Raw genomic sequence first — 22,129 nt, 5'->3', positions numbered from 1 at the left:
TGTTCTTCTGTCCAGTGTCCTCACGTGTTTGAGGACTCACTGCTGAGCTGTGCAGGTTTTGTACCTGTGTTATCTTTGGCAGTTACACAGCTACAGAAATGTGTCTGTGTGCCTGCTGGGAACAAAGAGTCTACAAATACAACTCACACCTGTGAGCTACGAGGACTGAACGTGAGTGTAGATCTGTTGCTCAAAAGCACTTTAAAAAGTAGGAGGAGGGCTAGCTGCTTAAATGATGGGTGGCCCAAGACTTTTGTACAGCACTGTGCCCACAGGAGAGCTCAGCCTGACTACAGCAGCAGACTGAACACCCGCAGGATCTATCTATCTATCTATCTATCTATCTATCTATCTATCTATCTATCTATCTATCTATCTATCTATCTATCTATCTATCTATCTATCTATCTATCTATCTATCTATCTATCTATCTATGCTGCTGTGAGTGTTTGCCGCCCCCTGCTGGACGTCCCGCCTCATCACACCGAGCGCGTCATTGTCGTCCATAAACTTTATTTAAAAGTTCAAAGTGCGCATTAGTTGACATTTTGGAAGCAGGATGAGCCAATCACAGCCTGCTCCTCCTCCTCTCTTTCATTCTCTGTGCTCTGAACAGCAGCGATCTCATTTACGCACATTACGTTAACGTAGCACAGACTCCGGTTACCGGGGCCGCGTCAGCTGTTTCTATTTTCTCCATCTCGCCCTCCGACCCGGAAGTGCTCGCGCACACACATATGCTCACGTACCCGCACGCAGAGCGGACGCGTTCCTCCCTCCATCACACACCGGACTCCGCTTCGACCACCGACACCGAGCTCTGCGGGCCGGACCGAGCAGGACCGCGCCATGTCCCTGCAGCTGCCCCCGTGCGTGATAGACTGCGGGACCGGGTCAGGACACGCGCACACACACACACACATGCGCGCGCAGTGGCAGTACATGTGACGTCATGTGTTTTTGTGAACAGCATCATGTATGTGGATAAGATAGCCTTCATTAGTCCCACGCGTGGGAAATTAGTTTTGTTACAGCAGTGGACAGTGCAAAGTTGCATAGAAAAATTAGAGAAAAAACACTGGAATAATATATCATAAGGTACTGTACACAATAGAATAGAATAAAAATAAAATAAAATACTATATGCAATCGAATAAAATAGAATACAAATGCTATATACAATATGAGTATAATACAACGATGCCAGAAAGAGTATTGCACTTAGTCTTGTTGCACATGTGTGGGTTTGTGTGTTTGATCAGTTGGAGGCTTTGTTGTGGAGTCTGACAGCAGTGGGGAGGAAAGACCTGCGAAATCTCTCCGTCCCACACCGTGGGTGCTGCAGCCACTGAAGGAGCTGCTCAGTGCTGTCAGGGTCTCCTGCATGGGAGATGTTGTCCATCAGGGATGACAGCTTAGCCCCCATTCTCCTGTCACTCACCACCTCCACTGGGTCCAGAGTAGAGCAGGGCGATATGACCAAAAATATTTATCACCATATACATTTGAACATTTGCGATAACAATATAACTGACGATATAATTGACACTAGACAAAATACTTTACAACTCCACAACTTTATTAGTGCAAAAAACCCATCAATGTATTTTCACTTAAACAAGCAGCTGTTTTTTATGTGCATTAAAGTTATATAAAAATTTAACAGTGCAAATGCAAATTCTTTGCTGACATTTCCAGTGGAAACTGGCCGACACATCCTCAGCATAACCATGTATAATATCCACAAAACTTAAAAAGAGGTTATAAACACACAATGCGGTAACATTATGTTGAAGCACAGCACGTATCACTCCGCGAGGCTCTGCCTATGATAGCCATAATGCTCCCACAATCCATCAAGTGGTGCGGCTTCGTAGCTTAGCAAAGTCGTACTAAAACATTTGACAGATTTTCGAGCGCCGTGCACATAAAATCGTTTCAAGGTCAGTAAACACAACCAGAGTTCATACATAAGGCACACGGGATTATAAGGGGCTCTGTCGACTTTCAGAAAAATCAAAGGATTGATTTTAAGTGTGGCCGTATTTTCCAAACAACACGGTAATAACGACGGCCCGCTAGCATGCGCTACCAAAAATAGTGCTTTGTTGTGTGTCTGACGGAGGAAAGCTAAACCAGTTCCACACCACTGAAGTTGCAGCATTTTTACAAACCAGTTCAGGTTCATCCGTTTCATTCAACGATCCGCTTTCGCTCTTCTCATTCTGCGTTGCCGCCATGTGCGTATGAAAACAAAGGCACTGCGCATGCGCGTTTTACCCATATTCTATCGCGGTATTTCATTTTCCTATCGTTGCCCAAAATTACACCGGTATTACCGTGAACGGTATGATATAGCCCAGCCTTAGTTCAGAGGGCATCCTAGAACAGAGCTGGCCCTTCTGATCAGCCTATTCAGTCTCTTCCTGTCCCCGGCAGAGATGCAGAGCAGACCACACCATAAAAGATGGCTGAGGCCACCGCAGAGTCATAGAAGGTCTTCAGGAGTGGGCCCTCCACTCCAAAAGACCTGAGTCTCTGCAGCAGGTACAGCCTGCTCTGCCCTTTCCTGTAGAGGGCGTCTGAGTTATGAGTCCAGTCCAGTTTGTTGTTCAGATGAACACCAAGCTACCTGTAGCTGTCCACAGCCTTGATGTCCATACCTTGGATGTTCAGTGGTTGCAGTCGAGGATGTTTGTGCCTGTGGAAGTCTACCACCAGCTCCTTGGTTTTATTAGTGTTGATCTGGAGGTAGTTCAGCTGGCACCAGTCCACAAAGTCTTGAGTCAGTCCTCTGTATCCTTGTCGTCCCCATCAGTGATGAGGCCGACTATTGCAGAGTCATCAGAGAACTTCTGCAGGAAGCACTGGGTGGAGTTGTGGGAGAAGTCTGCAGTGTAGATGGTGAAGAGGAACGGAGCCAGAACCGTTCCCTGTGGGCCCCCGTACTGCAGACGTCCCTGTCCGACACACAGCCCTGAGTCCTCACATACTGTGGTCGGTCAGTGAGGTAGTCCAGAATCCATGCTGTGAGGTGATGGTCCACTCCAGAGTTCTCCAGCTTGTCCTTCAGGACCATGGGAAGAATGGTGTTGAAGGCACTGGAGAAATCAAAGAACATGATTCTCACAGTGCTCCCAGCGGTCTCCAAGTGAGAGAGGGAACGATGTAGGAGGTGAATGACGGCATCATCCGCTCCAATGCCAGGCTGGTAGGCAAACTGAAGTGGGTCCAGTGATGAGCTCACAGGCGCCGAAGCTGAGCCAGGACCAGCCGCTCCAGGGTCTTCATCAGGGGGGATGTCAGAGCCACACACAGGAGGATTTCCAGAGCTGTGGGACTCTCCCCAGCCTCAGGCTCAGGTTGAAGAGGTGCTCCATCACCCCACACAGTTGGTCTGCGCAGGACCTGACGACCCTTGAGCTGATGCCATCTGGACCCGCAGCTTTCCTGGCTTTAATCCTCCGGAGTGAGTGTGCGTGTTTGTGTGTGTGTTTTTGTACGCGCGCGTGCTTGTGTTTACAGGGACAGATTACCAAAATAAAAGCTGGCTCATGGAATCATCCATCAGTGGGTGGAGGTAAACGCGCTGTGATGATCAGGTGGTTGGGGCAGGTGAGGGGCTGATGGCGGTGCTTACACTGAGCTCCAGCTGTTCCACATGTTCATCCAGCTGCTGCTGTGGGAGCTGCTGGTTGGGTGGAGGTTCAGGTGAAGTTGTGGAGCAGTCTGTGCGCGATCTATTCTGGGCCACAGTGTGAATGTGGGACAGCTGCACACTGACCCCCCTCCCCCTGTTCAGAATCAGAGATCGCGTGATCTCCTTCAGCCTCGACGTCGGTCCATGCCCCCGAGCCAAGGTGACATCGTGGAGTCGTTTAGAAATAGCTCACGGCTGCAGGCGTTTAAAGGGTGACGCTGAGCTGACTGTCAGCCGTGAACGCACGCATAACAGCCAAAAACACTCAGAGCAGGTCCCAGATCAGTTTGGTCTGGCTTTGGAGAGGGATCCCAGGGTCCAGGGTCAGGTATTAGAACTTATCCCAGGGTCCAGGGTCAGGTATTAGACGTGTGGGTCTATCCAGCAATCACAGCCAGTTCAGTTCATTTTTAATCTTTCATGATTTATTTGTCAGAACTCAGTTTAATGGAACAAGATGTCATTTTTTTTGTTCGTGTTTTTTTGATGTAGTGAAAATACTACAGTTACTTTACAGTTACTACAGTTACTTTAGGTACTTTTCCCTTGTGATGAGGTAAAAGTATATCATCCTAAGCACAGGTCTGCAGTAAAAATGAGACAAACGCTCCTGAAGTCAAACTGCTGAAATGATGTTTCGGTGCTTTGTATCTGCAGGTCCTGATTATTGTTACTGTTGCTCATCATTTTCTACATGAACTGAATATTTACATAGAGGTCAAAGACAAAGCAGTAATCGGTCACGCCTCTGTTTGCTGACTCATTTCCTGATGTTTTATCAATGTTTTATGTGCAAAACTGAATTTATAAATGTCTGCTGGGAGTCACTCCACTGTTTTCCACAGAGGCCGTATTTGGACCCACAGCCAGATGTTAAGAACCTTTATGTCTAACTGTTGTTTCTGTCTGTGTGGCTGCAGATACACAAAGATCGGCTATGCAGGAAACACCGAGCCACAGTTCATCATGCCGTCCTGTAAGCATCTCACAGCAACGACGGGCAGACAGTTAAGGTTAAGTTAGGTTCACTTTCTGTTTCTAAAGCTCAAAGTGAACCTAACTCTGCCTCTTCATCAGTTCTTCCACATAAGTATAAAAATATAAGTCTTCATCTAACCAGAGAAGCTTAAATCTAATCACATCTTTGAAATGACCAAACAAACAGTTTTTAGGTTGAGAGCAGCCCTCTGATAGGCTGCAGCCTCTCTAAACTGGGTAAATGTTTGATAAAAATGGATGAATGGTAGTTCAAGGCTTTGTCAGTAGAAGGTGTGAATGAGTACACCACAGTATCCACAGCATAGTAATGAATAGAGCCGCTGTTAGTCAGTGATACTAGGTTATTTGAGAACCAGGTGAATAGGTCAGAGCCAAGTACTGACCCCTGTGGAACACCTTTTGTCCCAGTTCTCCCAATAAGATAACTGTGACATGAGTTCCAAGTCAGAACCAACCAGTCTAAAGCTGCATACACACTGGAAGGTATTCTCAGTAACGAGTGAACCATCTTTGGCCACTTCAAGCGCACGTGGATGAAGAAAGGGCCGCTGATGTGAAGTGTGCAGATCTGTGATGTTCTCTCCTCAACTTGGAGGCGAGCAACTCAAGGATCTACCCAATGACACCGAAGAATACCACTGAGTGACATATGACCTGGTGGTAAATACATTAGAGGGTCACCTAGGCAACCGGAGCCTGGAACGCTTTGAAGTGGTCGGCTACAAAACAGTATGTGATGGGCCAACTGGTTCCAGCGTGGACTTAAATGTGAGAGCTTTATGGTCCAATGCTGCACACTCCACCACATCATTAACCTCCTCACACGCTGCGTCAAGTCTAAAGGCAAACAGGTTCCAGATATCAGACTAAAACTGGACCAACCGAAGGTTTCGGAGCGCGTGACAGTTTGGATATGAGGTTGTGCTTTCATCACGGCCTCTATCACCTCCTTCATGGAGTTACTCAGCTCAGTTTCATGTATACACCAACAGTCAGCTGAAGGCTGCTTTGATGACTGATTTCCCATCATGCAGCATGTCAGCGCTTTGTTACCCACATGTGTAAATGTGCCAACAGGAGGCGATCCTGGTTATGTACTGCTGCAGGCTTTCACAGTTAATAAATGTGTGAGATTACTGTGCATTACACACTGATGCACTGCAGGCTCTCCCTGTGAGCAATGCAGGCGGTCAGGTTAGGGAGGAACTGCTCCACATGTCTGTTCCTCTCTGTCAGCTGCAGACTCAACAAACCGTGTGTTTAACCCCCCACTCCGGTGAAACCATCCTAGTCTGACAAAACGTCCTACCCGTGTTATAATTTGACAGTGACTTGCTACTAAACCTAACCATAACCATAACCTTAAGAAGTATTCCGGATGGGTGAAAGAAAGAGAAGTTAATTCGGCGTTGGTGTTGTGCGCATGCGCCGCGTCTGCGCAGAAACATTGGGTAGGATGTTTTTTCAGGTAGGATGGATTCCCAGAACACCGGCACTTTGTGCTTTGAGTAGCCATAATAAACTTTTCAATGGTTTATTCTGCTGTAACCAGTGAAAGCCGTGACTCACGTATGTTTATGGGTGTGTTAATGGCATGCACCAGGTATCGCAATCAAGGAGTCGGCCAGCGTGGGAGAGCAGGCCCAGAGGAGGCTCGTACGAGGAGTCGATGACCTGGACTTCTACATCGGCGACGAAGCCGTAGACAAACCCAACTATGCAACCAAGGTAGGAGAAGGAAAAGAAGCAGGACCCTGTTTGTGCAACGAGATGTAAATGAAACCTGATAGTTTGGTCTGCTGCTGTTCTCCGTCCTTTGCTGTTTAGTGGCCAATCCGACACGGGATGGTGGAGGACTGGGACCTGATGGAGAAGTTTATGGAGCAGGTCATCTTCAAGTACCTGCGAGCTGAACCTGAGGACCACAGCTTCCTCATGGTACACTCTCACAGTGTTTGTGTTTGATTCTGTTTCATTCTTCAGGAAGTTCTTCAGCTCTTTGACTGAAGGCAACACTGATGAGGCCTTAGTGCCGCTGCTACAGTTACCGGCAGTTTAAAATCCACTGTTAAACCGAACCTCGAACCTCGAGCTGAGAGCAGGATCCTGAGCCCACAGTCACCAAAGCGCTCACTCGTAGGGGTCATGTGACTGTCGAGCTTTTATCGGCATTATCCGGTTGTTCAGTCTGACGTCACTAGCCGTGTCTGGGCCTAAACTCCGCTGCAGGTCCATATATCAAATGATCACTATGGCATTACTGAGAGTTGAAAAACTGTCTAGTCTTTTATCTTTAATAAAATGATCAGCGTTCTGCTCTACCAGGTGTAACAATTGAGTTTAACATCCAGGCATCCATGAAAACGGAATTTATGACATTTAACGGAGTTAGAAGTTAGCAGGAAGTTAGCTCGCTAGCTTCTATCTAAATACAATATACCATGTCCTGACTGCGGGGTTTTGGAAACAAATTCAAACGTACAGCTCTGTTTTCACTTCCAGCATAAATGAAGACAGAAAACTAAACAGCAGTGACGTTTGTAGGGTTACTGAAGTTGAGCTAGCTGGTATATAATGATGTGCTACGTGACCGCTAGCGACACAGCTATGTTAGCATAACATAAACAAGCTAACTTTTTTTCCACTCGATAAAAGTTAACGTGAGTGTTCTCGGTGGTCAGGAACAAATGTAATCGCATGGCAGGATGCTGTAAAAGGACCAAATTTCAGCCAGGAGAACAACTGAGATAATCCATCCACAATACGAGGTTAGTCATTCATATACTGCTGTATGGGCTGGGCTGTAGCTACATCCTAAGGTTTTAAAAACTGAGCTTAAATAAATGATTAGTGGTAATAAAAGCAGAGGGAGGTCAACAGTGATCACTGACTGTTTTAGGAGCTTTTTGAGATTAAATAGAAGAAAATACAAAACATTAAACATGTTAACAACACAAAAGCCATATTAAACGCAGACTACTTTAGGCCCGGAAGTAGGATTCGTCACGTCATCACTTAACAACCGGATTGTAGCGTCCTTACCTCACAGTGTCACGGATTTGATGTGTGTGTGTGTGTCTGTGTGTGTGTGTGTGTCTGTGTGTGTGTGTGTGTGCAGACAGAGCCTCCTCTCAACACTCCAGAGAACAGGGAGTACTTGGCTGAGATCATGTTTGAGACCTTCAACATACCTGGACTCTACATCGCAGTACAGGTGAGACGCGCTGATATCCTTAAACAGCTTCCAGGACATTCCAGAATCCTGGGGAAGGTTCCAGGACCCTGTGGCGTAAAGTACGTCTCTCCATCAGGCGGTGCTGGCGTTGGCGGCGTCCTGGACATCCCGGCAGGTGGGACAGAGGACTCTGACCGGCATCGTCATTGACAGCGGAGACGGCGTCACACACGCCATCCCCGTGGTGAGAAACACACCCACCTGAAACAGAGGGGGCGGGGTTTGAGCCTCTCTGCTGACTGACCGGTCGGCTCATGTGTCACAGGCTGAGGGCTACGTGATTGGCAGCTGTATAAAACACATCCCCATAGCAGGGCGGGACATCACCTTCTTCATCCAACAGCTTCTTAGAGACCGAGAGGTGGGGATCCCACCGGAGCAGTCTCTGGAGACCGCCAAGGCCGTGAAGGTACCACAGTGCTCCTCCACTGCTGTCCTCCTGTCTGTACTTCTGTGTACTTTAGTGTGTATTTGTGTGTACTTATGAGTGTAGGAGCGATACTGTTACATCTGTCCGGACATCGTGAAGGAGTTCACAAAGTATGACTCTGACCCAGGAAAGTGGATCAAACAGTACCGAGGAGTCAACGCCATCAGTAAGACCGCCTTCCACATTGACGTGGGCTACGAACGCTTCCTAGGCCCTGAGATCTTCTTCCACCCCGAGGTTACAACAAAGTCTTTTTTTATTTACATTTTGCTCCAATCTATTTTCATTCAGTCAACAAAAATGAATAAAAGTAACAAATTAACTGAGCTTCATATAGTTTGAAAATGTAAAGGCTCAAGAACAGAACCCTGAGGAACCCCGCAGCTGCTCTGTTCTAATGCCTGCACATGCTGATAAAAACAAAAGAGCATAAATAATAATACCTGACATGTGAATGTGTGCTTTCCAGTTTGCTAATCCAGACTTCATGCAGCCTATCTCTGATGTCGTTGATGAGGTCATCCAGAGCTGTCCAATTGATGTGCGCAGACCGCTCTACAAGGTAATTCACAAGGGTGTAATTGTTACAAACGCACACATGTGGTTGTTATATCTCTCCGTGTATTTGTGTAAAAACCACTGTGAGTTTTGGATGAGTTCTGATAAGTTACATCCATCCATCCATTTTCTTGACAACTTATCCAGTTCAGGGTCGTTGGTGGGTGGGGGCGTGGAGCTGGAGCCCCTCCCAGCTAGTACCGCGGTACAACACACCCTGTACAAGTTCAGGGTCAAAGTCTGTGCACCGTGTGACTTATATTAAAGTATCTTCATCTGTGTTGCAGAAGCCACCAGCCGAGGTTCTCAGACTGTCGACCTCTTTGTGTCTCTGACAGTCAGAAGTGAAAGACGAGCTGTTTGTGATGCTTTGCAGGCAGCTGCAGATGTTCATACGTAAACGTGTGTCGGGACGTGTTTCTGGAGCTAGCTTACAGCTAGCATTCGTAGTTCTAAAAACTCTTTGAGTAAGAGTGAAGACATCATTTTGTCTGAGACCTGCAGAGGGCAGTTCAAGGGTTTGGTTAGAATACGGGTCAGGTTTGGCGCAGGCCGCTTTGCAGAACCTAAAAAAATGTATTAAAGTGAATTTCACATTAAAAGCATCAGATAAATAACCAAACTAAAAGAAAAACAAATGGAGAAGAACTTTAAACTGAAGAAGTGTATTTGTTGTGAACAGTGTTGGGACTAACGCGTTATTAAGTAACGCGTTACAGTAACTACGTTATTATTGTGGTAACGAGCACGGTAACTAGTTATTATGCCAAAACCAGGAACGCGTTACTCGTTACTGGGATTTAGATAGGCTCGTTACTCGTTACTTCATGTGGTGGCTATCGCGGAGCTTCCACAGATTCAGTAACATTAGCAAGTGGTGGAGGCCAGCAGGTGGATGAAGGAAAAGGGACGCAGAAGGAAAAGAGACCCGAGGCGGCCGCCGGTCCAAGTGTGAACTGAACTTCAGGTAAGAAGTTATGACCTGCAGTCTCTCTGGGTCAGATATGAACCAAGTTTAGGTGGAGCTATGAAGTTAATGATGTTGAACTTTATTTTGTTCATAAGTTATTAGAGTTGCCAACCGTCCCGTCTGGTATTCAGAGGAAATATTACGCGTTTCTTATTGAGGTGAAAAGGAACAGTTTGTCCCGTAATTCAGCTACAATGAAAAAAGACACAAAGCTGGAGTTATTCTGTGTCTTTACGCTGCACAGCTGCCTCTTCTTCTTTCATTCTCCCCCCTCCCTCTCCTGTTTCTACTTCAATCATGAAAACTGATCAATGATCAGCTGATCGTCTTTTCTCTCTTGTTTGTTTATCGCTCACTTTGCGCCGAAAGAGGAAACAAGCGGATGTCGCGTTAAACAACAGCAGCACGTTTAAGCTTGATCAGCTGTTGTTAGAATTTATTTAATATTAATTTCTAGTATCAGCTGATGTTTGCTGGAGCCACAGCTGTAAACCTGCTGGTCATGATATGGTTTGGTTATCTGGTGAGAGGGAAACATGAAGATGAAACCAGGAGATGTCCTTACTGGATCATCAGAGCTGTGATGGAGAAACAGGTTTACCTTTTAGGTGACATGAATGAGTTGAAGGGAAGTTATGAACTGTTTCTGAGAGACAAATAACACCAGGATCCTTTTTTAGGTAGCTGACAGCTGGTAACTGTGCAGGTGCGGATCTAGTAAAGTGTTGCCAGGGGGGCAGGTAGGGCATTAACAGGGAAAGGGGGGCACAAAGAAATACTTTTCTTTCTTATTCCCATTTAAAATGTCTCGCTTTTAAAAAATAATTATCTGAATCTTACAACAAACGATTGATAGATTGATACATATATACCATCAAAACAGTGAACATCACTGTCACAACAGTGTTTATTTTCATTCAAAGGCTTTATGATTTTTCCTATAATGGCGGCTGGTCTCTAGTCAAAATGCCCAGGACGATTTTTTTGTCCCAGTCCAGCCCTGTATGCAGCTCATCTGCAGTCTGGTGTTACCTACATCTTCCTATTCAGAAGGCAGAATTTCCGAGTTCTGAGTACAATCAAAAGCACCACGACTGCAGTTTTTGTGTTGGATGTAAAAGGCGCACATGACGCTGTGACGTAGGCTAGAATCATGGCAGCAGTCAATGACGGTCCAGGCGTGGGATTTCTCTCGTGGAAATATGCACATTATCTTTTTCTTTCTATTGGTAGGTGGCACAGTGCACTTGTGGCAAGTAAGCAACACATTAACAAGAGAATTCTGAGTAAAATCAAAGTTACTTTCCCTAGTAACTAGTTACTTTGAAAGTAACGAGTAACTTGAAGTAACTGAGTTACTTTTGAGAGAAGTAACTAGTAATGTAACTAAGTTACTATTTTAAAGTAACTTACCCAACACTGGTTGTGAATGACTGAGGCTGAGGATTTGCTGAAGCTGTGTGAGTCTTCTGTGTCCAACAGAACATCGTGCTGTCTGGAGGTTCCACCATGTTCAGAGACTTTGGCCGGCGGCTGCAGAGGGACCTGAAGAGGGTGGTGGACGCTCGGCTGAAGCTGAGCGAAGAGCTGAGCGGAGGACGGATAAAGGTGAGCCTGACCAGCAAGTGCAGGCCGATCCAGACCTTTATGACCTGAACACATCTGGAAGCAGAGGTTTTTAACGTTGGTCAGCTTCAGGTAAAGCTTTTCTTTGTTTGTGTGGAACTTTTCAGTCAAAAGGCTGAAACTGGTCCCCACTGAGCTCCTCCACAGTCCAGATCAGTGCTGGTCCCATGGTGGTCCCAGCTGGAATCACCTTCCTATTAATAGCAGAGGTGGGAATTAACAAAGTGCAAATACCTTGTACTTAAGTAGAATTTTCAGCTGAGTACTTTCTACTCCTTACATTTTCGAACAGGATCATGACGTTAGGTTTATCTGTAGTTTATACTCTGGGTTTAAAGTGGAGTGCAGGTTTCCGTATGTTTAGCATTTAGCTAGCCCTACTGAAGAGGAGCGAGCAAAACTTTTGTACTGTCAGGTAATTTGAAATGCAGCTAACAAACATCAGCAAACACACAAACTGTCTGTGTGCAGTTTATCTCACAGTGTGCTAAAGGTCCAGCTGCTTGTTTCACTGGGAGAGAAAAGACAGAGAGCTAAGTTCATTCAGAGATGGAGAAAGATAAGAAAGAATGACAGGAGAGGAAGAAGAGAGCTTAGAGTTAAAGGGAAGGGTGCTCATTTAAAGCTCACATAGAAGTCCTCATATTGTTAAACCTGCTGAGGCAGACTAACTGTGTTATTTAAAGGCTGCAGGTTAGTGCAGCATAAACAGGTGAGTTTGTACTGTGATGGCTTTAAAGTAAAGACCAGCGTGTGACTGCTGCACAGTGACTGTCTTATATAAAGATAGCATAAACTGTCAGTGTAGAGGATGAAATCAACCAGGACAACTCAGGAAACATCTGCTCACATCTGGTTGAATCCAGGTGTGTACATCCACAGAGAGCAGCAGATCAGCTGATCACAGCCTGCACACTAAGAACATCTACTGGAGCTCCCAGTAAAAATGATTGTGAGTTTGGTTTTTTTCCCCACACTGAGCCATTACAGCTGACTTTAGGTTCCCCACCTGCTGAATCCACTTCACCCTCTGACTGTGCTCGTGTTCCTGGTTAGAAACAAAGTCCTTCCCTCTACAACGCAGGCAACAGAAAAAATAACTATATTTTTATTTTCCCTCCTGCTCATCTTCTACTTACCTGATTCAAGTTGAGTACATTTATTAGAATTAAAATTATTACATTAATAAAAAATGTGGTAGAAATGTTCTTCAAGGAACTTTCTTCCTCTGAGTACGTTTCAGAGCCGTTACTTTTCACTTTTATTTGAGTAAAGAATTTGTACTTGAACTTACAGGAGTATTTTTTAACAGTAGGTTCTGTACTTGTACTTGTCTGTAGTTTTGCCACCTGTGATTAATAGTCACCAGATCCTGGTGCAGCTGATAACAGCACAGAGCAGAGTTAAGCTTTAATGTTACAGCCTTTACCTGGATGGCATTTAACTGGATCACTGGTTTGTTCCCAGTTTCTTTGTGATGTGAATCATTTATATGCAGATGACGTGTTTTTGTGTGTTGGCAGCCGAAGCCGATGGAGGTTCAGGTCGTCTCACATCACATGCAGCGTTACGCCGTCTGGTTCGGAGGCTCTATGTTGGCGTCCACGGTAACCAAAAGTTTTGTGTTCTTCTACTTTCACACAAAGCATTTCCCTAAACAACATGTGGCTGGAGGAAATGAGCCTGCTCAGTAAACTCTTTCCTGACGAGTTTATGGTTTCAGGTCTAGTGAGTTATTCTATTAATGTGTCTGGTTGTTTTGCGTTGTCCTGCGCTGTCAATGTTTTCTATCACTGTGTTTGATGGTACAGCTTTACTCTGCTATAGCTGTGTGCTATAGTTTATTCTTATTAGTGGTCTTTACCTGTGAACATAATCTCACACTTATATGACTCTGACGTTATAGTGCTAATTATTTTTATTATTTTATTGTTGTGTTGTCTATGTTCTCTATCACTGTGTATGATGGTACAGTTCTACTTTGCTATAGCTGTGTGCTATAGATTATTCCTATTAGTGGTTTTTACCTGTGAACATAATCCCACACTTATATGACTCCGATGTTTTAGTGTAAATCATTTTATTGTTTTATTGTTTTATGTAAAGCACTTTGGCATGCCCCTGGCTTTTAATGTGCTCTATAAATAAAGATTGTTGTTGTTGTTGTTGTTGAATAAAATATGCATTCAGTTTATAACTGATGGCCCGTCTGGAGAGACCAGGAACCTTTGTTGACACTGTGTGTTGTTGTGTTTGCAGCCGGAGTTTTTCCAGGTGTGTCACTCGAAGAAGGACTACGACGAGATCGGGCCGAGCATCTGTCGACACAACCCCGTGTTTGGCATCATGTCCTGATGACAGCGGCGAGCCCATCGGCCCGCTAACCTGTTAGCCTGCTAGCAACCAGCCACTCAGCCATTAGCCTGATAGTTTTTTGCCCTTCTCAGTTTTCACCTATGAGGCTGCTAACCTGTTAGTGGACTAGCTCAGCATCATCAAGCACATGGAGAACGTGAAGCACAAAGGCAGTTAGAGAGCACGACAACGTTTGCAGTGGTTTTGTTTTGATAAATTTACTCCACAGAGAAGAATTTTACCGAGAACAAGAGGAGCTGCAGGAGACCTGGTGTAGCTAGCCAACCTTCTTCCAACACGTAGCAGTGCTAATAGAGATCCTCCGAAGCTGAGGCTGTTGTCCCGACAGCAGATAGAGATAAATATGGCGCCTGCTCGCCTCTCATCCTCATTTCGGCCTCTTATCAAACACAAGCCGCCGCTCTGTGCTGAAGCTGGCGACGGTGGATTTAACAGGACAAGCCTCTGGATGTTTTCTGTCACTCGGCATTTATGTCAGCATGTTTGTGGCCCTGCTATAACGATCAGACTCACACTGAATCTCACTGACTTTTTGTCTCTAAACTAGAAAAAGCTCTAAAATCCGTCTCTTCGTCTTTCGGACAGTGTCGTAGACAGACAGAAAATAATTTTCTTTGGTGGTGATGGTCTCATTTTCTCTCTGGCAGCACAATCAGGTGTAGTTTTGAGCGCTGCAGCCTGCAGAGGGCGCCAATGGTGTCAGGACAGCGACGCAGTGTGACGTCACAATCAAAGGGGACCTGTTCTGCTTTTTCTCGTTTTCTGGTACAAGAGTAAAGTCATAGTCTCTGATGTTGAGATGAAACACCACCCATGTGTCAGATAACGAGCTCATCACCACACTGGCTTCCTAAAATTTCTGTTTGCTCCAGTCTCACAGTGATGGAGCGATGTTGGTCTGAACATCACTCTCTGGGTCTACGGTCCCAAGATCCCCCCAAAAACCACCAGACAGAATACAAAGGGAGAGTAAATCTATTCATGTTAACATATAAAGTGTATTTTGTGACTTTAGATATAAGAGACATGACTGTGGCTCAGCATGAGCATTTATTTTTGATGAAATTGGATTAGCGTGAGCCGGGAAGAGGCTCCAAATGATTCTGGGTCATGGATTTAGTTTTTAATGTGGTCAGGCTCTATATTTGTAAAATAAATAAAAATAAATAATAATAATAATAATATAAACTTTACATTAATAGATATTTATATTGACTGAGAGAGCAAGAATCAGACCGATCAAAGATCAGGTCCAAACAACCTGTAGCATGTGTTCAGGTGCAGTCATGTGATGGGCACGTCTTCCAGAAGCCATTGTTAGGTGAGACGCTCAGTTTGGAGATTTGCTTCCACAACACGTTATGCAAATGAGTGTTTCTTAAACGAGATGAAGCCTCATTTGCATATTTAAAAGTCAACCTCCAAACAGTTCATGTCTATAATTAGTCAGTTTCACAATATTATCTGTACATACTGGTTTGCAATAAACATGTATGAAGTTCTGCAGATCATATCTTTGCTTTCTCCATGTCAGTTCTTTTCTTGCACCACAAATATTGTCCTTACCTCCAGCACAGCCATCTGGCAGTGACCCTCCGACCTCTGCCATAATCCTCAGATGGACCTGGGCCTGCTCATTTAAGCCACACCCACTTCCATCAGTGTTTTCTTTTTTTATCACGAGGTTGGCTGACTGGTTCATTGTGCATGCCGATAGTGAACCTTACGTTGCTGCTTTCACTTTACTTGAATGTTCAAACTTTTGCATTTGATCCAGTGACTTGGGCTCCTCTTGGGCTGGAGTAACCTGTGAGAGCTAGTGATACTGTTCTACTGCAGATGAATCACCTGAATGAGGAGGTGCGCTCCTCTGTGTTTCATGCTCAGTTACTCTGAATCTCCTCTTCACCTCACTCTTATACCTGTTCACCCTGTGTCCCTCCTCTCTAACTCCACCCACTGTGACATCACCAGCCACCCTCTCTATCACAGTCATTACATTTTCTTCTCTTCTGTATATGCAACATAGATTCTCCAGTGTATACAGTCACTCTACAGCCCCCATCAGCCCAAATTGACACCAACAAGCAGAATCCTCGTTTAACTAAAGTAGATGTGAAAACGTTCACAATTAAACAACTCCAGTTATCAAATATTTTAAAGTCCTTGTTGACGTGCACACACACACACACACACAGTTAACTCAGACTCGGATGAGGACTGTCTTTAGACATTATGTTTTATTTTTTGTATCCGTTACATCGGTTAAACTTACACCTCGCTAAACTCTGATCTGATGTTCTTTGATCTTTAACAAAGACGAGCACTCTGTATCTGTTTGAACATAACAGGCTGGACGTTAAGGCCTTTGAATCTCTCAGGAGAAGAAAGCCGGGGGGGGGCTTCAGGCTCTCTGTCTGAGTTCTCACTAATATGACATCATGTGGCTGCTGCAGTAAAGATGTAGTAGTACATCACGATTCAGTACATCGTGCTGCTTTGAGAATTTTTTTCGTTGTTTTTAGTCAGGATTTTATCACAAACATCATAACAGACAGATGTGATGGGTTTGTCTCGAACATAAACACAGTGTGTATCATTTTAAATCCAGACAGTAATAACTAGATAACCATAATGTATCACACTGGGATTCAGGACTACAGTCAATGGACTAAACCAGAGAAGAAGAAAACAGACTTTACCATGAAGATCCTCAGTGTGGATCAGTATAATATCAGCCTGATGTCTGCAGTTTAGTGTCAGCACAACTTTCACATCATATTCATCTCAGCACAACTAAAACATGCTGACTGACGTCAGAGTTTCAAGTCCACATCCTGGACTCTCTAGAAAACCAGCTGCTTCACTCCTGAATCCAGATGATTCCAGATGATTCTGCATGGTGGATCAGACTCTGATCAAACACCACTGACTGACCTGCAGCTGAAACCATGACAGAGCCCTGCAGACTCTCAGTGTTGGACCTGTTGTGGAAAATCTTAACAATAACCTGCAACACACCCAGTGAGCATTTTTGAAATGGTTCAATAACATATTGCAATATGGAGAGAAACATCCCAGCCAGAACACTGGGATCATTTCTAAATTTTGCCACCGCCCCTACATGTTTATATACACAGACAGACAAAGACATTACAACTCTTACACGCTGGCCCCTCTCACGGGGTGGGGGGCTATACCATCAGCCCCATCTTTAAACCCCCTCCCTCACAGAGAGAATTCTGACCTTGTTTTCTGGTTGGCCGTCACCTCCCTAAGAGCAGGATGTCTGGAGATCTTCAAGTCAAGTGCAATAAAACTTGGGGCCCACTTGTGATAAGATTCCACATGCATGCATACAACTAGTGTCAGGAGTGATCTTGCCATACCAGGTTGAGAAAGTGATATTAATATTACTAAAGTGATATAAATTCAAATATGTGATTAATACATCAGAAAAGAAATCTGCCACTACAGACCTCCTCCTGACCTCGTACATACTGACCATGATGTGGCTCCATCTCTCCATCAGACCTGTTCCTCTGCACGATCTGATATCGTCGTGTTGGTGTTGTTCCCAGATCAACATAGTAAATGTTGTTCCAGGATCAACATTGCAAGTGACCAATCAGAATGTTGTGACGTCATACTTTTGCGACTTCTGGAAAAACCGCCGTAAAACAAAAAACTGTACTTAAGCTGCGAGAAACCGCCTCTGTCCGCCGATCAACAGACCCTGACCCTAACCCTAACCCTTTAATAAACGCTAAGCAGAATCGATATTGTCCTTGCAACACTGGAATTTCATAAATGCACGATGAGCTGAAGGTCCAGATCATCTCTCAGGTCTTTACTGGAGTTTTACCTCTGGTACTCAGACAGAGTTCATCAGTGTAGATAGTTCTGAGAGTCTGCCACGTCTTCTTTTGTTGTCTTCCTGCTGCTTCTTCTTTTAAAACTCAAACATTTATTGGAGCTGAACAGGTGTGTTACAAAGCCAAACCACCAGACACAGTGACAGGAAACTCATCTTTTATTTTCACGTTGATCAGAGTTACAGAAAGAAACATGAAACAGTCTGACCCTCTGCTCTCTGACATGTTTGATTTCAACAACATGAAAACAGCCAAAATCCTCATTAATCTGTTGGTTTCTGTTGGATTTTTATTCTAATCAGCTCTAAAATGTTTCCATAAAATCTAATAAACTTCTCGTTAACATCAGTGTCCAATGAAAATTCTACAAATAAAGTCATTTTCCTGATTGTTTTGTTCTCAGACTGGAAGTCAGAGATCTTGGTTTCCATCCATCCTGAAGGTTTTCACAGAGCCGACTGTTCAGGTTTGACTCAAAGCCTTGTTTCTGGAACACTTCAGTCCTGAAACCTGCTGAAACTCTGACATGTTCTGCTGTTTGAACATCTTTGTTTGTATAAAGACGCATAGAAAATCGTCTCTGTGATGTGAAAACCAAACCAAATAGACGAGCCTCGCGCTCGTGTTTCTGTAAGTGGATTGGAGGATTGAACATTGAACTGTATCAGCTGCTTCTGGGTGTTACAGATGATTCCTAATTTGCTCTCCTGTGAGTGCTGAACATCTGGCAGTGCGTCACATCAGCTGCAGCTCCCGTGAAAGGCACGGATCCACCTCGCAGAGAGCGGCGATCAGAGCCGAGCTGCCGTGGGATCCTTTTCTGCGCACCACGTCGATCACCTGTCGGGCTTTATCCGCCCTGCTCCTCACTCCGCCTAAATCCATTTCATCATCGATGATGACGCGGCGCTCCAGGAGTTTATCCAGCAGCTTCCTCAGGACGGGTTCGGACACTCTGTCGATAAACTGAGAGCGAACGGCCGCCAACTTCTCCTCTGCCGAGGAGTCGGCGGCGGTCTTTGGCAGATCGGGACCTGGAAGACCTGTGAGAGAGAGGAGGACAGATTAATGCTGAGGTCAGAGTGAGGCCGAAGACCTCCGACCACGGGAGCCTCAGAGTTCCTGAGAACATCCAACAAACACGTTTAATCCGGCAGCTCCGACTCGGGCGGCTCCTTCCATCAGCTGTTTGCTCTGAATGCACCTTAAAAGGGAGAGAGACACTCTGCACACACTTCCTGTTTGCACGTCCTGTCACAGCGTGACGCTGCTCTGACCCTGATGATGTCACCTGAATGTCAAACGCTCAAACAGGTTAAAGGAAGTGCACGCCTGCCCACAGCCTCACTGACCTGCAGGTTGACCCATGACCTTTCGCAGCTTCTTCACCAGGTCGTTCCTGTTGATCTTCTTAAAGATGCTCTCCATCACCTGCACGGCTCCGTCCATGTCATACTTCTGCACCATCAGATCCACGGCGTTGCACCGCTCCGCCTTCGACAGCTGGTTCACTTTGATGGGCTCGATGTCTCTAAACCGCTCGTTCTTCAGGTACCACTTGAAGGCCTCGAATTCCTCATCCCTTATGTCGTCCAGGATGTTGACGAGGTCCAGCTCCGTCATCTCGGCTTCCTGCTAGCATCAGAAAACACTGTGATCAGACTCTGATGCATCATGGGTAATGAATGCACGCGGGTGCAAAGCAATGACGCAGATCCAGCTTTACACTGTGAGAGCGCCGACGTGAAACACAGTCAGTGTTAGCAAACATCTCCAGTAATAAATCAGTGCACCACAAACACATGGACGACTATGACAGAGGCACAGAAAGAGGCGGGGTTTAGTTCAGGAAGGAGGCGTGACCTGGAAGTACCTGCCCTCATCAGCGCTGTCTGAATTCTCCACATGACTGTCACAGCGGGAATTGCACATGTGTTTCCAGAGCAGATCCAAGGAGACGGGAGAACGCGAGAAGAGGAGCAACGAAACGAGTCAAGTTATTGGGCTGAATCCCAGAAAACAAAAACAAAACAAGGCGAAACAAGCGATGGAACTGAACTAAAACCTAAAGTAAGAAAACTAAACAATCTATGAAAACTCTGGCAGGAGACATGAAAATGAACAGGCACATGCAAAACGTAGACGCGGATTAATCCAAACATGAACAGTTGTAAGTAAACTCTGTGACCTGACGTGATGTAAACAGATGACCCGACAAAGAACAGAGGAAACACGGAGGACTTAGATACACAGGAGAGATGTGAGGGAAGTGGAAACGCCTAGGGACACCCCCGACACCAATCAGGAGTCGGGAATGTCAGCATGCCCCGCCCTCAGCTGTTTCTTGCCACTGCAGCTCAAACTGGTTTGAACCTGATCTCAGATTAAAGATGAAGGGACCACAAACAGCTGACTGATGATGAAGTGTGAAAGAAGGAGCAAACCCTGCAGATGTTCTCACAACAGGTTTACAAAGATGGCCTCCAGCTGCTTTTAATCGACACCAGCGAGAGCAGACGTCAGGCTCGCAGGAAGGAAACCTTCTGTGGCGCTCGCCCTCAACGGCCAAGCCAGAATCTCCCAGGCGACCCTGAAGCTGACGAGGAGCTTCAGGTTGAAACGGCAGACACACTCACCTTTCAGCTCGGAGCGATGACAGAGATAGGAGCGCTTCCACTCGCTGGTGCCTGTCAGACGGGCTTCAGGGCTGCTGCTCTGCCAGTTGTGAGGCGCTGCTCAGACTGACTAATGTCAGAGGTTTGGCTTCTTCTTTCATGCTTCCTGTGTTAGTGCGACACAGGAAGAAGACATCCGCTCACCGTCAACCTCTCTCACATCTGTCTACATCAGGGAAATGCAAAACACAAAGAAAAGAATGGACCTCGTAAAGACACCAGTGTGGCCCGCTGAACATCTTTGGAAAATGCATGTGAGGACATCGATGTGTGAGTTTTGACTGTATCGCACAGCTTTTAGTTTTCCTCACAGATTTACCCCCCCCAGCACTCACATTAACTGTGATCCACACTAACACGAAGGGCGGCTTCACTGGTTCAGCCCACTGGAGGTGGAAGTGGGCTGTATGTGGGTTAGTGAGGTTTGCACACGTGTCACTGACCTGCTTACTTTTCAGGTGCAGCGAGGTCGGCCACTAAACCTGAGCGAAAGCAAACATTTGAGCTGCTGAAAGAAAAAAAACAACTTACAAATTAAAATATCTGTGTCACAGGCTGGGTCTCTGACCCAGCGCTCTGAGTTCATTTTGTATTTGTCTCATTTTAGATATGTGATTAGTTTGTGTCATTCCTATTTAGCTTTAGTTAAGGAAAGGCAGTTATTATTTATTGTTTCCTTGGTTTCTATGTTTGAGTTCTTGTATCGTTCATCACGTGTTAGGTCTGTTAAGCTTGTGTTGTCATGTCTAGTTTCAGTGTTTCCTGTTTTATTTTGAAGGAGTCGTGTGTTCTTTGTTCATTGTATTAGTTTCACTTCCCCTGTCCTGTCAATAGGTTCATGTCAGTCAGCTGTTCCTCCATGTGTTCCCACTTCCCCTAATCACCTCCTGTGTATTTAAGTCCTGTGTTTTCAGTGTGTCATTGTCAGATCGTCTGCTTTGTTTGCAAGCCAAGAAGTTGCGTCAAGTTTCCTCATGTCAAGTCCATGTTCCTGTTGTAGGTTTTTAAGTTAATTTAGCTCACCCAGTTTAGTTTATTGTTAGCCTTGCATTTTGCCTTTTGTTTACAGTTATTTTGCCAGCCTCAATAAATGGCTCGTTTTCTGTTATTCAAGTCATGTTTCACATTTTGTTTCCGTCTGCATTTGGGTCCACCCTTCACTCTACATACAGTCAGCCCTGCTGATTGTGACAATCTGAAAAGAAATAATTTCTATTTTCAGTTTCAGTTTTATTTATACAGGACTAAATCACAACAACGGTCACCTCAAGGTGCTTTATACTGTAATGTAGACCCTACAATGATACATACAGAGAAAAACCCAACAATCAAATGACCCCCTATGAGCAGCACTTTTGCGACAGTGGGAAGGAAAAACTCCCTTTTAACAGGAAGAAACCTCTGGCAGAACTTAAACAAAACAAATAAAAGCAAAACATTTGAAGGTGTTTTCAGGAACAGCAGCCTCATAGGGGCCGCTGTGAGGAAATGCCCTGACAAACACGGCGATGTTTGAAACGACTGACGCTGACAGGAAACGGTACAAAAGCTGAAACGAACCCACCAATGAACTGAAAGACTGTGAAGAGCCTTGGCCCAGCAGCCTCCACGCTGCTGCTTTCACATGTCTCTCTGAGGACTTTAGCTTCGAGTTTCGTGGATTTCACAACCTGAAACACAGTCC

General features: G+C 45.3%; 1 protein-coding gene across 3 annotated transcripts; it reads left to right on the top strand.

Annotated features, from left to right (window-relative positions):
• The first annotated feature begins 584 nt into the window (after positions 1-584).
• actr3b (actin related protein 3B) lies at positions 585-15,408 on the top strand. 3 transcript variants are annotated; one of them, XM_040003875.1, is made up of 12 exons: positions 585-894; positions 4,622-4,677; positions 6,304-6,428; positions 6,528-6,638; positions 7,819-7,914; positions 8,012-8,119; positions 8,201-8,344; positions 8,429-8,602; positions 8,835-8,927; positions 11,376-11,501; positions 13,043-13,126; positions 13,779-15,408. In XM_040003875.1, exons 1-12 carry the CDS (start codon positions 851-853, stop codon positions 13,872-13,874), a joined length of 1,257 nt encoding a protein of 418 aa, XP_039859809.1. In that variant the 5' UTR covers positions 585-850; the 3' UTR covers positions 13,875-15,408. The 3 variants fall into 3 exon arrangements, with proteins under 3 accessions (XP_039859809.1, XP_039859810.1, XP_039859808.1); XM_040003876.1 differs by lacking the exon at positions 585-894 and adding an exon at positions 3,341-3,470; XM_040003874.1 differs by lacking the exon at positions 585-894 and having other exon boundaries at positions 3,341-4,677.
• The last annotated feature ends 6,721 nt before the right edge of the window (positions 15,409-22,129 follow it).

This window comes from Simochromis diagramma, unplaced genomic scaffold (genome assembly GCF_900408965.1).
Source record: "Simochromis diagramma unplaced genomic scaffold, fSimDia1.1 OVJJ01000367.1, whole genome shotgun sequence".
NCBI lineage: Eukaryota > Metazoa > Chordata > Actinopteri > Cichliformes > Cichlidae > Simochromis > Simochromis diagramma.
Note: the sequence above shows the minus strand (reverse complement) of the source record. Positions and strands in the feature narration are given on the sequence as shown.